At 44.2% G+C, this 15,391-nt stretch overlaps 1 protein-coding gene across 1 annotated transcript; it reads left to right on the top strand.

Annotated features, from left to right (window-relative positions):
• Positions 1-3,180: 3,180 nt before the first annotated feature.
• CHAMP1 (chromosome alignment maintaining phosphoprotein 1) lies at positions 3,181-14,750 on the top strand. Its single transcript, XM_058825350.1, has 2 exons — positions 3,181-3,241; positions 11,064-14,750. Exon 2 carries the CDS (start codon positions 11,125-11,127, stop codon positions 13,960-13,962), a length of 2,838 nt encoding a protein of 945 aa, XP_058681333.1. The 5' UTR covers positions 3,181-3,241; positions 11,064-11,124; the 3' UTR covers positions 13,963-14,750.
• Positions 14,751-15,391: the final 641 nt, after the last annotated feature.

Here is a 15,391-nt window from a genome sequence, read left to right as displayed (position 1 = left end):
GAAAGTTTAACCATATAGTAAAAAAAAAGTCTATTAAAAAAAAGTTATTCACTGCAGTTGCTTGAGATGTGTTCTTTACCTATGCTCTGTAATTTCTAATCCAGCAAAAAATCGCTGTGGGATTTCTTTATCTCCTTTGAGAAAACTTCTTCACTAGGTTGAAAGGCAATCCTCCAAGTACTCAAAATCACTTACAGGTAAGAATAGCACAGAAAAAGTTTACTTAGTCTGACTAAGAAGAAACCTAATAAATGGGGTACACCTGGTTTATCTGGAATTTAATTAAGTGTTTGATTCCATTCTCAATGGAAATTATCCTATTAACTACAGTAGCTGGAAATTAATTTTAAAACTGTAAGATGAGTGAAAGCACTGGCAAATCACAAAGAGATGAAAAGCTCAGGATCAAGTGAAAACAACAGGTTATTAGCTGGCCTTGGGTTGACTTTACAGCTATTTCCATGAATGAACAAAGCAGAAGTCAGCATTTTGAGTAATAAAAAACAGATAAAATGCAAGTAAAAGGGGGATGAGTAGCAATAATGTTCTTAGCTGAAGACTTGGATGGAAACAACCAGTTGGTTTTTGTTAGTCATGGGAAAACCACAATCCCCAATGATGAATGTATAACCTGAAGTCAAAGAGATATGAGCCTGGGACATGACTACACAGAAGACTGGGAGGGTATCTAGCCTGCAGTGCTAGATTTCTCCATGACATCTAGATGTGGAAAAAAGAAATAAATTCCTCATCAATCGGTAATTGTAGTTAATCACTACACTTCTGCTACATTTTCAGAGCATGGGCAGGATTGATTTTCTTGGAAACTTAGATACGACTGGCGAAAAATACTGCTTCTATCCAAGCAGCCAGGGGATGTGACAGATCAGTGCTAAATGCTGCCTGTCACAGAGAGCGCCCTCTTGGTAAGGAAATGCTGCCAAATGTCGAACCTTCCCTGGAGGAGCTCTGAGCCATTCCTACCTATCCTCTCAGTGCGTACCAGGGACAAAAGCTTAACATCTTTCCCTCAGCTTCCCTCCTCTTAAGAGACAAGGACTCAAAATATTCCTCATTAATGGAGGTGCAAGGGTGTTTGGTTGAGATGGAGTAGGTGAACTTTTAGTTGTGTAATGGCTAAACCTCTGATCTGATAAGGCACAGGGTGAATGATGGGCTGTGAGTGAGATAAGAGCTGGATCCCCTGGACAGGATTGTGCCCCGTGTCATGCTAAGCTGTGCTTCCTTGCACAAACCACTGAGCTGTGGGGCTCCCTCTCCTCTTCCTGGGAAATGCCAGGGAACTCTGAGTGTGACCTGAGAGGGTTCATGTCTGCTGATGGGACACAACGGGGCACAACTGACTCAATGCACTGCCAGGACGGTGTCAGAAGGTGTCGAGGACTCCCGAAGTGTCCCATGATCTAGAGTACTACATGAAGCTCCCTGCTCCTGAGGAGGGATCTGATTTATATTTATCTGACCCAGAGTGAATATAAACACAAGAGATCCTGTGTTCCGCCGATTCCTCCCCACCACTTCTTCAGGATTTCCCTCATCACCTCATCACTCAACCAGCACTTCGACCAAGACTGTACAGCAATCAAGTCCCGTTGTAAGGCTTAGGGTGGTGAGATCCTCACACTCTTGTTTTTCCTTTCCTTTCCTTTCCTTTCCTTTCCTTTCCTTTCCTTTCCTTTCCTTTCCTTTCCTTTCCTTTCCTTTCCTTTCCTTTCCTTTCCTTTCCTTTCCTTTCCTTTCCTTTCCTTTCCTTTCCTTTCCTTTCCTTTCCTTTCCTTTCCTTTCCTTTCCTTTCCTTTCCTTTTCCTTTCCTTTTTCCTTTCCTTGAAATTTCCTTTCCTTTCCTTGAAATTTCCTTTCCTTGAAATTTCCTTTCATTTCCTTTCATTTCCTTGAAATTTCCTTTATTTTCCTTGAAATTTCCTTTTCTCCTTGTCTGTGTCCTTGGGTGGTGATGTTGCACTTTCACATTGCAATGCTTTCATGTTGTATTACTACAAATAATAACCACAAAAACAGCTCCACACCTGTTTTCCTTTGCAACCAAGTTGTTCTATAATAAACCCTACATTGTTGATTTATAAATACTGATCATTCACACTAACGTGCCCCGAGGGATCTAATAACAAGAACCTTGGTTATCCCCACCTTCTATCCTAATAAAATTTCCCTCAGCCTCCAGAGAGTCTTTCCTTAAACACTTCCAGGGAGTAACCCACCCTGGAGTTTTTTAAGGAAAAACTGGACATGATACCGAGTGCTCTGGTCTGGTTGACATGGGGGTGCTCACTCACAGCCTGGAGTGGATTTCAGAGGTCTTTTCCAACTTAATTGGTTCTGTGATTCTGTTAGTCTGTCATTCCTTCCATACTGGACAAAAAGCACTGCTAAACCCAAAAGACAAAAAGCAATTCCTGAATTGAGGGGTCCAGAACTGGACACACAGTACCTGAGGTGTGGTCTCTTTGCACTGGTGAGCCCACACCAAGAATCCTGCATACATTTCTGGGCCCCTCAATTCAGGAAGGATATAATGGGCAGATCCAGAGCAGAGCAATGGGGTGCGTGTCCTACAGGGAGCGGCTGAGGGAGCTGGGGTTGCTCAGCCTGGAGAGCAGGAGGCTCCGGGGACACCTTACCTTTCGCTATGATCACCTGAAAGGAGGCTGTAACAGGTTGGGGTCAGGGTCTTCTCCCAGGCAACCAGTAGGATGAGAGGACAGAGTCTTAAACGGCATCAAGGGATTTTTAGGCTGGATATCAGGGAGAATTTCTTTACTCAGAGGGTGATTGCTTATTGGAATGGGCTGCCCAGGGAGGTGGTGGGGTCACCATCTCTGGAGGTATTGAAGGAAAACTGGACATGGCACCGAGGGCCATCGTCTTGTTGACTCGGTGGTGTTTGGTCATAGTCGAGGATCTCAGAGCTCTTTTGCAGCCTAGTTTGTGACTTTGTGACTCTGTTTCTGGCATTCTGGAATTCTCCCCGCACTGGACAAGCCCCCTGTGGGCCCCCAGACAGGCCGGGCCCCCTGGGCGGCAGCGCCCCCTGCCGGCGGGCGCGGAGGGCGGCGCGGCCCGGCCCCGCCCCCGGCCCCGCCGCCGCGGCCGCGGCACGTGACCCGGCCCCGCCTCCCGCCGCCGCCGCCGCCGCCATTGGCGGGGGGAGCCCGGCCCGGCCCCCCCGGCCCCGCGCCCGCCGTCCCGGAGGTGCCGATCGGTGAGTGCGGGCGGCCCGTCCCGCTCGCCCCCCGCTCCCGCCGGCCGGGCCCGGCGCGCTTCCCTCCCTCCCCCTGGGCATCGGGCCTGGGCCTTCCCCTTGTCCAGCCCCCGCCGCGCGGGGGGCGGCGGCGGCTGCCGGTGCCGGCGCGGGGGGAACAAAACCGGCGGGGCCGCGCACGGGAGGGAAGAAGGAGAAGGGAGGCGGCGAGGGAGAGCGCCCGGAGGGGCGGGATGAATGGGCGGGCGGCGTGGCCCCCGGCCCCGGGGGTGCGGCCCCCGGGAGGGCCGGGCAGCGGGGAGCCGGCGGCGCCGGGAAAACCGAGCCCGCAGGCACCCCCTTCCCGCAGGAAAGTTAAAGTGATGCCGGCGGAGCCAGGAGCGGGACGAGCACGCTGCCCGTCTGCTGTCCTGGGATAGCGAGTTGGGCACGGGACGTGTCCCCGCCGGGACCGGGCCCTTCCCCGGTGACAGAAATAGCTGCCGGGAGCGGCGGCGTCGCACGTGGGAGCGGAGAAGCAGGTGCAGAGGAATGGCTCAGCACAGCTCTGGAGAGCGTGTCCTGTGAGCAGCGGCTCCGGGAGCTGGGGTGTTCAGCTGGAGAGAGGAGGCTCGGGGGGACCTTACCGCTCTCTGCAGCCACAGGAAAGGAAGGTATAGCCAGGTGGGGATCGGCCTCTCCTCCCAGGCAACAAGTGACAGGACGGGAGGACATAATCTTAAACGGCAGCAAGGGACGCTTAGATTGGACATTAGGAAGAATTTCTTCACTGTGAAAGTGAATAGACATTGGAATGGACTGTCCAGAGTAGTGTTGGAGTCGCCGTCCCCGGAGGTGTTGAAGGAAAGACTGGACGTGGCACCGAGTGCCATGGTCTGCTTGACAAGGTGGTGTTCAGTCACAGGTTGGAGCTCGATCATCTCAGAGGTCTTTTCCAACCTCAATGATTCTATGAATTTTTTGCAAGTGAGGAATATAGAAACTTTGGATTTCACATTTCTCTTCTGTAATCTTCCCTTGAACCCCATATTCTTTCAGGGTAGTGTAAATGGAATTCTTAGCATGTTACCAAGTTTCACAGCCTTAATTCGGTTCTTGACTAGATTGCAATGCTCTAGTGGCACTTCATTAGCTCAGGTACAGCGCTGCAGCAATAAGGTTTTCAGGGCCATTTTTGGAAGCCAACTGGAAGTGGAATTGGAACTTGGAGTTAAAAAGCTGTAGAAGCAGTACATGGAATTAATTTCTTCAGTCTTGAATCTGTCAAATGTACATTGATTTTACTCTGCAGTTTAGACTGTTGTTAGATCTTTTGTTGAGAACTAATGTTGTGTAGACTTGTCATTCTCTTAACAAAGATTGAAATATTGCAAAACTGTTGCAGTTCTGGGTGCTTTGTTTTTCTTAAGTCGTCTGTATGTGCGTCAAGCATTGTCACTTTGTAGATCTCCACTGCCTTGAACCTTTCCTGGAAACATGGAACTTCATAAAGCAGCATTTCCTGCCTGGATCTGGTGCCTCCCATGTTCTTAGCGTATCTTGCTGTTTCAGTGGCTGGTTGGGTCGGAGTGTTTGTGCCTTGTGTAGCTGTGAAATTTTCAAAACCTTGTTCAGCAATTGTTGCTGGTGGAACAGCCTGAGTAGACTGGCTGGTAGCTGGGAGTTCAGATGTGAGGTTGTGGTCAGATACTGTGGACACTTGTGGACTAGCAGGAGCACAGGGCTGCCTGTCTTGTTCCTGGTGCCTTGGAAGTGATGCCCTTACCTGCCTGGTGCCTTGCAGAGTGCCTGCTCTGCCCCACTGTGGGATGTTTGTGTGCAGCTTCCTCTGGGAGCTAAACTTCTCTTTGTCAGTCACAACACAGGGATGTAGCTTCAAGAGAAGCATCATGCTGCCACCAGACTGCCATTCATTTTTTGGCACTGCAAGAATGTGTAGTTTTTCCTTTTGCTTAAACCCAGCAAAACTCTGGATCTGTTCCTTCTAGCAGAGGCAATGATGCTGCTGTATCTCGCTTACTCAGATTTCTTTTGCTGGGAACAAATTTGCCACTGACTCTCCTCACTGACAGAGGGTTATGACTGAACTGTTTGTCTGGAAGAAACTTCCAAGGCTGACGAAAATCAACAGTGATCCTTCCTGTGCAGTGACTGGTATAGGGAATCTTATGTGTGGTTGTAGTGCACTGCAGAAAATTGCATGGCTTTTCTTCTGGATCATTTCCCCAGCTGTGTTGGTGCCATTAAAGTATGTTGCATGTTCTCTAGCTGCTTGTGTTTCACCAGGGTTGATTGTTCATTGAGAGGAAAAGAGTTATAGATTTTTCTGCCACTGAGAACCAAGACAGTCTGATTTTGAACAATGATGTGGCAGACTACTTGTTGCTGTGCTCTGAATTTCTTCATGTAATGTTAAAGGAAATCTAATTTTCTGTGCTCACAGACAGTCTAGATCTTTAGCTTTGAGCCCTTTGTTGCTTCCTTTGTACAGTCGCAGCTTATCTTCAATAGAGGAAAAATGGAGGTATATATTAACTGTTGCAATGCTAAGTGTAGAATGTGTTTATTAAAAATTACCAGGAATGATTGGAAGACTTGTAGCTATGACATTGGAATGGAGTTAAAAAATAGAGATACCTTGTTTGCTGCCAGAGTCATGTTGTGCCAACACTTGCATGGATTCCTTGTTATATGTAGGTATCTCCTCTGCATTTTTCCTCTTTTCTTCCATGAGGAGGTTTTTGAGGGGCTGTAGGAAGTATGACTTAATCTTAAGTAGGATCCTTGTGGAAGATGTGATATGGACTCCATGAACCATGTCAGACATGGCTGGATATGTTGACTGGGAAGACATCAGGAGGTCTCTCCTCTCTGTGCATTAGCTTAGGATGCTCCTATTACTCAGTTTAACATGAACTCAGCAGAAACTTCTGATGCTGTTTGACTCTGCTCTGTGGCTGCCTTGTGATACTCATAACCAACTTTTGGTTGAATTTGTGGTTATCTCGCTGCCTCTGATTTCCTGGATACTTCTTCTTTCTGCCAAATCATGACTTTAGCCTCTTGGCTGCTAAGAACAAATCAAGAAAAGCAGTGATGGTTGTTCTTTTCTCAGGTAGATACTTGCCCTCATTACCAATCCTTTTCCCATGCTGTTTTTCTGGTTTTCCTCTGGTGGAGGAGATTATGGCCAGAACTGCAGTGTAGGGGACAGGAACTGGTGTAAGGATCTTCAGCATCTCAGTGGAGAGAGGAGAGAGTTGGTAGTAGGAACCTCTGTTTGTAGGTTCTAAACATGCCTGGAAGAAGAGGGGCTGGGAGAGGTGGCTGATGGAGCAGCAGTAGGGACTGGTGGTCGCACTGCTGGGATTTGTGTCTCTTCAGGCACTTTTAAACTGAGTGATGGACATTGATCTGTGTCACTTCATGTCAGCTAAGAGCTGGGTTGGTACTGATGCTGTTACTGTGCTTGACATCTGAGGATATAGTGAGCTTTTAGCCAGAAGCACTTACCTGCTCAGGTAGATTTCAGTGGGAAATGTCATGTCTTAGGAAGACTCTGAATGAGTCTTGGCTGCCTTAAGTTAAAATTTAGTATTGCAAGCCCCAGAATCTTAGTTGAATCACAGTATTTTGTCTTGCAGGCAGGATGTGGATGCAGAACAGGCATAAATGCTGGGCTTCAGGCTTCTGCTTTGGTTGTAGTGTGTTCTGTTTGGCTGCATGTGTGTTTGTTTTCTGTGTTGCAGCCATGGAAAGTGAGAAAAGTAGGAGGGAATGTAGAAAGAGCAATTAAAGAATGTGTTGTGCTTTGTAGTGTTACAGTAGCATGCAGCACAGGCTCAGTTATAGCCACTGCTGCACTGCACATCCTGTTACCTGAGAGTTTGAACAGGGGAATGCTCAGGTGTCCTTTTTACAAAACAGTTATGGCCTGGCAGAGTGTTCAACTAAACAAAGTGGCCTGGGGCCTGCACAGCAGTTATTTGTACTTGCAGAGGTGGCAGCTTCTTTGTCCTCCTAGGAGTACTTAAGAAGTCCTGAGAGATGCTCCAGTGACCATCTGTCTTCTGCTTTGTTTAATGGGGAAGCTGTTGCTCATGACAATTTGATCTTTGTCCTGAAATTCATACTTTTCCTTAAAGAGCTTCAGAGCACTAGAGTGATGTGATTTAGTATTTGGTTCAGGTCTCTGCAGTGCACATGGAACACCCTGACAAAATCACACCATTTATTTAATAAAACCTTTTTATGGGTTTGATTTGCAGCAGCATATTCCCTTTAATGTCTGTAATAATGCATTTACACAGAGGGAGCATGGTCCATCTCTCTCAGTGTTGCCAGAAGGATGCTGCTGAGCATAGATTACATCACAGTTCATGCAGGACCAAGGCCATGGGGCCCTGGTTACTGAGCATATGGTTTCTAGGCTGGCTGGCTCTGCTGGTGTGGGACTTTAGAAAACAGTGACGTGTTGTTACTTGCACTTTCACCCAGCTGGGCAAGCCAGGATGCAGTGCAGAACAAGTTCTGATGCAGGAGTGGTGGCAAAGAGCAGTGTGAAGCAGAGTCATCTGTGTGAGAAACCTGAGTACAGAAGAGGACAGCAACCAAAACCATGTAGAGACAGTGGCACTGGAGCTCAATATTGAGAAGGAGTCTGGAGGGATTGACAGGAAGATCTTTCAAACTAGCTATGTAGATCTGTGCTAAGTGAACCAGCAACGTCTCAGAGTTTATTCTTCCAGAAGTGTTTCAACAAATTTGAATTGACAACATGAGTTAGTACAGGCTCAGTGCTGTTTGTTACTGATCCCAGTAACTATTCTGAAACTAGATTTACTATTCCATGGGCTTGCAGCCCAAGGTGCTGCAATAACCAAGAGTTGTCTTGCTCGGTAGGGTCCTCAATTAAGTAGAGATTTCAGCAGAAGAGGCAGTTACTTCAGTGACTGCCAGGTACACTGGGTTGAGTTACAAAACTAAAAATGCTGGGTGATGGCAATGTGACACAAAGTTCCCTCAGCTCTTTAATGTTATTTCTTATGCAAAAGGCTTGACTGGCAAGACTTTTGGATGTCTGGATTGTGCCTGTAACTTCTTTGGTTCCAAAAAATTTGAATGGCCAAAAAGCTTAGCATCAATGTGGACAATTTGTGGAATTTGGGAACTGCTGACTTTTTCTGACTGTTGTATTTGGAAAGAAAGTGGGAATTTTCAGCATAAAGTAAGATAGAACTGAATAAAAGAAGAGGATAGGGACGTGGGGTGGAGTGTGTTTCAGTGAATAACAAAAAACTGCAGCAAGGGCAACAGGTGACATGAAGAGCTGGGAAATTATGAAGAGAGTAGAAAAGATTGTCTCTTAAACTTTGTTATAAACTGTGATAAATTCAAATTAGAAAAGCCCTTTTTTTGGTTTTCTGTGAAAAGAAAATGGGTTATTCCGGATTACAACCAATTTTGGAATTGACAAATTCCCTTTCAAGTATAAAAATATGATTGCTGCAGTACATCTTCATTATCCTAATTATGTTCTGCTGTGATTTGATTAAAAAAAAACCCAAAACCTTTTTATTTTGCTCATATCAGCAATTCAGAAATTTTTGCTTTCAAATTTAAATTTTCCTTTCCTCCTTTTGCTCTGAATTCAGCAAACAAAATATAAAGTAGTTCATAAAGATTTGAAAGTCTTTTAGAGTACTAAGACATGGTGTGCTGTGAGTTTTTACAATTGGTATGTTATTTTCTGTTGAAGAGATACAGCCCACTGAGCACTGCTGTCATCTTTGTTTTGTTTTCATCTTTTACAGACATAAAAAATTCGTTATAAAATGTTGGGAAGTGTTTTGGGTCAACGCTGAATGTGGTGTGGGCTACAATGTGGGATGTCTTTTGTATGGCTGCCAGCAGTGCTGGGAAACTGCAGCTTGTACCCCAAAGGCTCTTCGCTTCAGTGTCTGTGGGGCAGAGTAATTACTTCTCATTTGCAGCTAGGCTGTGGTCGGATGCTGTTCATTTGCCTCATGGTTGTGAAGCAGGTTCCTTCTTAAAGCTCCACATGTGGTTCCACCGTGCTTCCCAATTGGAAATCTACCTGTTCCTGTGGCTTAATGTGATGTGTGTATGCACACAAAGGAGCTGCTCCATAAGCAGCTGAGCTAGTGAACCTGTATTTCTTAAGGATTTGTGCCCTCCTGCTCCTCAGCCAATCCTTCTTTCCTGGTTTTTTGCTGTATCCATCTCATCCTTTAGCAGCACTGTTAATTTGCTTTCATTCTGTCTCTACCCCAAGCCCAAAGCAACTCACTGCTGTAGTATTTTGAATTCCTTTTCCTTAATTAAAGCTGAATCAGATACTGCTTGCTCTGAATGTTTCAAGACTTTTTGTGGAGAGGCTAAACAGAAGAAGTTGCTGCTAAGTGACATATTCTGCCTCAGTGGAGGCATTGCTTGCATTCTCTAGTTGCTGATTTTCATGAAAGGTGTAGAAATGCAAAGTAAGGCTGGATTGCTTTGTCCAGTTTGATTGGCATTGACTGTGGGGCAATGTGTTTGTATAGGCCTCATTTCCATAAGAAACCAGGGGGAAAATGCTTTAGGAATAAATTAAGAAAACTTGCTTTGAATGCGTATTTTTAGACTTGTTAGTCTTATATATATTTAGACAGGTAAAATTAATGTTAAAATTAAACAACAATTTTGAGTGTTTTGAAGCACTGTGTTTTACAACACCCCCCAAAATTAGGCTGATAGCTTAGCATGATTAATCATGTAACAACTGTTTAATTTCAACCTACAAGGAAGAAGTGTGCTCATTTCATTTAAATGTCCTTTTTACCTTCCACTTTATGTCAGTATAACTTGCAGACTATGACTAGACTTGGTTTTCTGCTTGTTGCAGTAGCTAATCTGGTTAAATTCTTTTGGAAATAGGAGAATATAGCCAAATCATTAAAAGCTATTTACGTGGGGGGGAAGGTTGGTTGGTGTTTGGGTGTTGTTGTTGTTATTTTGTGGGTTTTTTTTAAGTCTTGTAAAAAACATTAATTTTGAGAAATTTCCATCACTGGGGTGAGGAAAACAATGTTCTGGATTCAGTGGACTGTTAACTACCAACTGAAAAAAAACCTGCTGTTTTTCTTAAATAGTATTTTTGTTGTTATTGGGGCAACAGATGAAATAATGGAACAGGAAAAGTCCTTGTCATAATAGATGAAGCTTTTATGATCAGTGTATTTTTTTATCATATAATTAGTGAAAGGAAGCCAGTATGATGAAAACAGCCTAGACTTTAGACTGCTGTTTTCTTGAATTTTAGTTTGGTCTTTGTCAAAAATGGATTATTTGTTTTGAAATTTAATGGTGAAGATGCATTTTTTAAATGGCCTCATCTCAGTGGCATTGTTTCAAGTACTTTTCAAAGTACTTTTTGGTTTCAGTTTACATGTATAATGTAAATAATACAATAAAAGCACATAAAATATGGTAAGAAGACAATGGAGAAAACAAGTCACATTTATCAAGTGAAATTCAAACTTTGCTCTTCATCGCCTGGGGTTTTTTATCATTTGCTTCCAGTTTTTTTACATAGGTAGGAAGGCCTATTATTAAATGTAAACTTTATTTTTTCAAGTTTTACTGATGCAAAATGACTTTCTGTTTGGATTTCTCTATGAAGTAGTCAGTACCTGTGCAAAATCTATGCTTTCTAAAAAGGGAGTGGGGGTGAGCAGGGAAAAGCACGCGTGGTTATTTAGGAGTGACAGAGTTGAAATTAACATGAAAGGATAACTATACAGATCTTTTTCCTTTATTACAGGAACTGAAAAATCCTCTTTAAAAGGTGCACTGCTGTGGGGACTGTTACTGCCTACAGAAAAATGGACATGCTGCAGATACTACGTAAAACCACAGAGCGCTTGGAATGTGACTACTGCAGCTTCAGGGGAACTGACTATGAGAACATACAAATTCATATGGGTACCGTTCACCCAGAGTGTTGTGATGAAATGGATGCTGCTGGTTTGGGTAAACTTATATTTTATCAAAAAAGTGCAAAACTGTTTCACTGCCATAAATGTTTCTTTACCAGCAAGATGTATTGCAACGTGTATTATCACATCAAAGCACAGCATGCAGCACCTGAGAAGTGGAACGAAGAGCAGAAAGAGCAACAGGTAGAAGGAGATTCAGATTCGTCCAAGAAAAGTGTCATGTTGGAGCCACAGAAACCTACCCTTTCCCCTGAGTCAGGCAAACCTGCCCTTTCTCCTGAACTCCCCAAATCAGAACCTGTTGTTTCCCCCAGGCTTCAGAAATCTTCTGTGTCCCCAGAGCCCCAGAAGTCTGCTCAGGTGACTTCCCCAGAGCCAGAGAAGTCAGTCCAGACTGTGTCCCCAGATCCAGAAAAGTCAGCCCAAGCCACATCTCCCGATCCAGAGAAGTTAGCCTCATCTGTGTCCCCTGACCCACAGAAGCCATCTCCTGCTGTGTCTCCTGACCCACAGAAGCCATCTCCTGTCGTGTCTCCTGACCCACAGAAGCCATCTCCTGCTGTGTCCCCCGACCCACAGAAGCCAGCCCCGGCCACGTCGCCAGAGCCCCGTCGGCACTCCCCAGCCACGTCTCCAGAGCCCCGCCGGCATTCCCCCGCCATATCGCCTGAGCCCCGGCGCCATTCTCCTGCTGTGTCTCCAGAGCCCTGCAGATACTCCCCAGCTGTGTCACCAGAGCCAAAGAAACCTCCTCCAGCAGCATCCCCTGAGCCACGGAGGTACGCCCCAGCCGTGTCTCCTGAGCCACGCAGGCATCCCTCCCAAATGCGTCGGCCTGCTTCTGCTGCTTCTCCTGAGAGCCGGAGACCCGCTTCTGCGGTTTCACCGGAGTCATGGAGACCTGGCCCAACTGTTTCCCCTGAGCCCTGGAGGGCTTCACCTCATGAAGTGCAGAAGTCTCCCACAGTTTCTCCCTGGGCTTCAAAGCCTGCCATGTCGGTGTCCGTGGAATCCCGGAGGTCTGCCCCTGAGTCCCGAAGGCCTGGTTCAGTTGTGTTGCCAGAACCTAGGAGGCTTGTTTCTGATTCGTGTAAGTCTACGTCCTTTTCTGAATCCCAGAAATCTACTCTTGTTTCTTCTGAGCCCTGGAAACCCATCTCATCTGTTTACCCTGAAGGCTGGAAACCTGTTCTGTCCCCTGACACGTGGAAGCATTCTCCCCCTGTTTCTCCTGAGCTTCGAAAGTCCAGTCACACTGTTTCCTCTGACTCTTGGAAGCCTTCTTTCTTTCCTGAGGTCCGTAAGCCTGGTGTTTCAGTATCTCCTGAATCTTGGAAACTCTCTGAGTCACGGAAATCAATGTATTTTTCTGAAACTCAGAAATCCACCTCAGCTGCTTCATCTGAGATTCAGAAACGGGCTCATTTCCCTGAGCCTCGGAAAAGAGTGTTGTTCCCAGAGACTCGCAAATCTAATCCTACTGCCTCTACTGATGTCCAGAAACGTGCTGTCTTTTCTGAGCCCCAGAATCAGACATCTACTTCTACTGTTTCTACTGAAGGTCAAAAACAAGGTCTGTGTTCTGAAGCCCAAAAATCTGCTCTTGTTTCTTCTGAAGTCCAGAAGCATGCCCTGTTTTCTGAAGCCCAAAAACTCACTTCCATTTCCTCTGAAGTTCAGGAGTCTACTTCCTTTCTAGAGTCTCAGAAATCCACATCTCCTGAAGTTCAGAAACATGGTCTCTTTACTGAGTCCCAGAAACCTACTCCTGTTTCTCCCGAGACACTCAAGCAAGCTGTTTTCACAGACTGCCAGAAATCTGCTGTTTCCCCTGATGTTCAAAAGCATGCTGTATTTTCTGAGATGCAGAAGCCTGCTGCTGCTCTATCCTCTGATGTCCAGAGACATGCTGAAACTACTGTACCTTCTGAAATCCAGAAGAACATCCTGTTTTCCGAGCCTCACAAGTCTGCATCGGGCTTTTTCTCTGAGCCCCAAACACCTAGTGAGTCTGGTGAGAGTGACTTTCTCTCTCACAGTTTAGATGATCAGAAACCACTGGATGATTTATTCTCACAGGATGAACAGTCAATATTAGCCAAAGAATCACCTGAACACATGTTATATTCATGCCCAAAAAAGAAGCCCAAGAAGGAAAACCAGGAGAACTCAGATTCTGAACTAAATAGTAGTGAGTGTGGAAAACCAGTGGTGGACTCAATGGAGATAAAGGAACAAGAGTCCAACAGTGACCAAGAGCAGTATGATATGGAGTCATCTGATTACAGCAAAGAGAGCAAAATGGATGCAACTACTCCTACGCAGCCACCGTGTGTGCTTCAGTTTACTGAAGAGAAAGAGGCTTTCATCTCTGAGGAAGAAATAGCAAAGTACATGAAGCGTGGCAAGGGAAAGTATTACTGCAAAATCTGTTGCTGTCGTGCAATGAAAAAAGGTGCTGTCTTGCACCATTTAGTTAACAAGCATAATGTTCAAAGCCCATACAAATGTAAAATATGTGGCAAAGCTTTTCTCTTGGAGTCTCTTCTTAAAAATCATGTTGCTGCTCATGGTCAAAGTCTGTTGAAGTGTCCCCGTTGTAATTTTGAATCAAATTTTCCCCGAGGCTTTAAGAAACATTTAACCCATTGCCAAAGCCGTCATAGTGATGATACACCTAAAAAACACTTGGACAGCCTTGAACCACTTGAAGAACAAATTTAATCTGTTTTTTTTTTCCTTGTGCTAGGAAAGCTGAATTTATGAAGTGTTCAAAAGTGTTACTGTATGTTAACCAAGTAGTTTAGCTGATCTGACAAGTCAGAAGATGCATGGTTTATTGTACTATGTTTAACTTGTCTTATAGCTGTATTACTGAGAAGATTTACTTTTAAAAGTAATTTTAAATGCGTGTTCATGTCTTTGTATTACCCATCAGTAGAGTCATATTTTATTTTTCAGATGTACTATGTTTTTGAAACCAAAATGGATACAAATTAGTTTTGTAAAGATTTGTAAAACATATAGGCAATTAAGGACTGGAGTGGCAAGCAATCTGTATTTTCCTGTGAAGACAACTTCTTTTTTCACATTTGTTAAATGTGGTATTTTTAAAAATGTTTTTATCAAGTTCTCAAATCAAATTCTCACTAAATTGAATGTGAATGAGCAAGAATATGAGGAACTACCAATATTCCTGGTAGGAATATGAGGAACTACCAATATTCCTGGAATAATTCTGCCCTGAGGTAATTGAGTGTATAGACATTTGCTGGAAATTTATTGCACTCAGTTCTCTGACTTGTCTCAGATTTAGAAGCATCAAGGTACTTATTTTGTGATTCTGTATTTTGGCCATGTTTTAATCATTTACTAATATACATTAAATTGATAGATTAACGTCAGACTATGTATAGCTCAACACTTTCTCTTGATGATCCAGATGTTTGTAATGTCAGACGACCCCTAAATTTCCTGTATTTGGTGAAATGTTATGCTTTAATGTTTTAACAATAAAAAGAAACCCAACCTGGTGTTGGCCATAATTTTTTTTGTTCAAGTCAAGAACAAAACCTTTGTATTCAGCATAGTATCTTTTAAGTATCTTTGGCAACAAGAGATGCAAAAGTACCTAGGAGGTCTGCTTTGGAAGCTTCAACTTCGCAGTCATCAGCCTCAGTCATCACTCAGCAAGGTTAGTCTAAATTTCCCATCTCTTTCAGAAGAGCCTGTCAGATGTAAATGAAAAAAAAGGAAAACAAGAATTTATATTTATGCACTGTTATTTAGGATGCTGGCCTTTGTGTGATCTGTATATTATTTGTTAAAAACACATAAGTACTTTTTAATTCAGAAGGAATGTAGATTTTATGTGGAGGCAGCAGAAGGAAGAAGGAGTCCCTCTCCAGCTGAATTATGCTTAGACAAGCGGTTTTAAATATGGGTTTAGGATATGAAGATGTTAGTGTTAAATTAATAATAAAAAAGTCTCCAAGTGTAATCTCCAACCAAAGAGCTTCAGATTGGTTTGATTGAAGCTTGTATTTTTATCTTTGTTGCCTTTCATGAGGATTTCTGTAAGGAAGGGCAAAGATATTTAAAGCTCTACACTCAGGTGACTTCTTAGTGCTGTTTATTAAGTGAAAGAGTTGCC

This window comes from Ammospiza caudacuta, chromosome 2 (assembly GCF_027887145.1).
Source record: "Ammospiza caudacuta isolate bAmmCau1 chromosome 2, bAmmCau1.pri, whole genome shotgun sequence".
Classification (NCBI taxonomy): domain Eukaryota; kingdom Metazoa; phylum Chordata; class Aves; order Passeriformes; family Passerellidae; genus Ammospiza; species Ammospiza caudacuta.
Note: the sequence above shows the minus strand (reverse complement) of the source record. Positions and strands in the feature narration are given on the sequence as shown.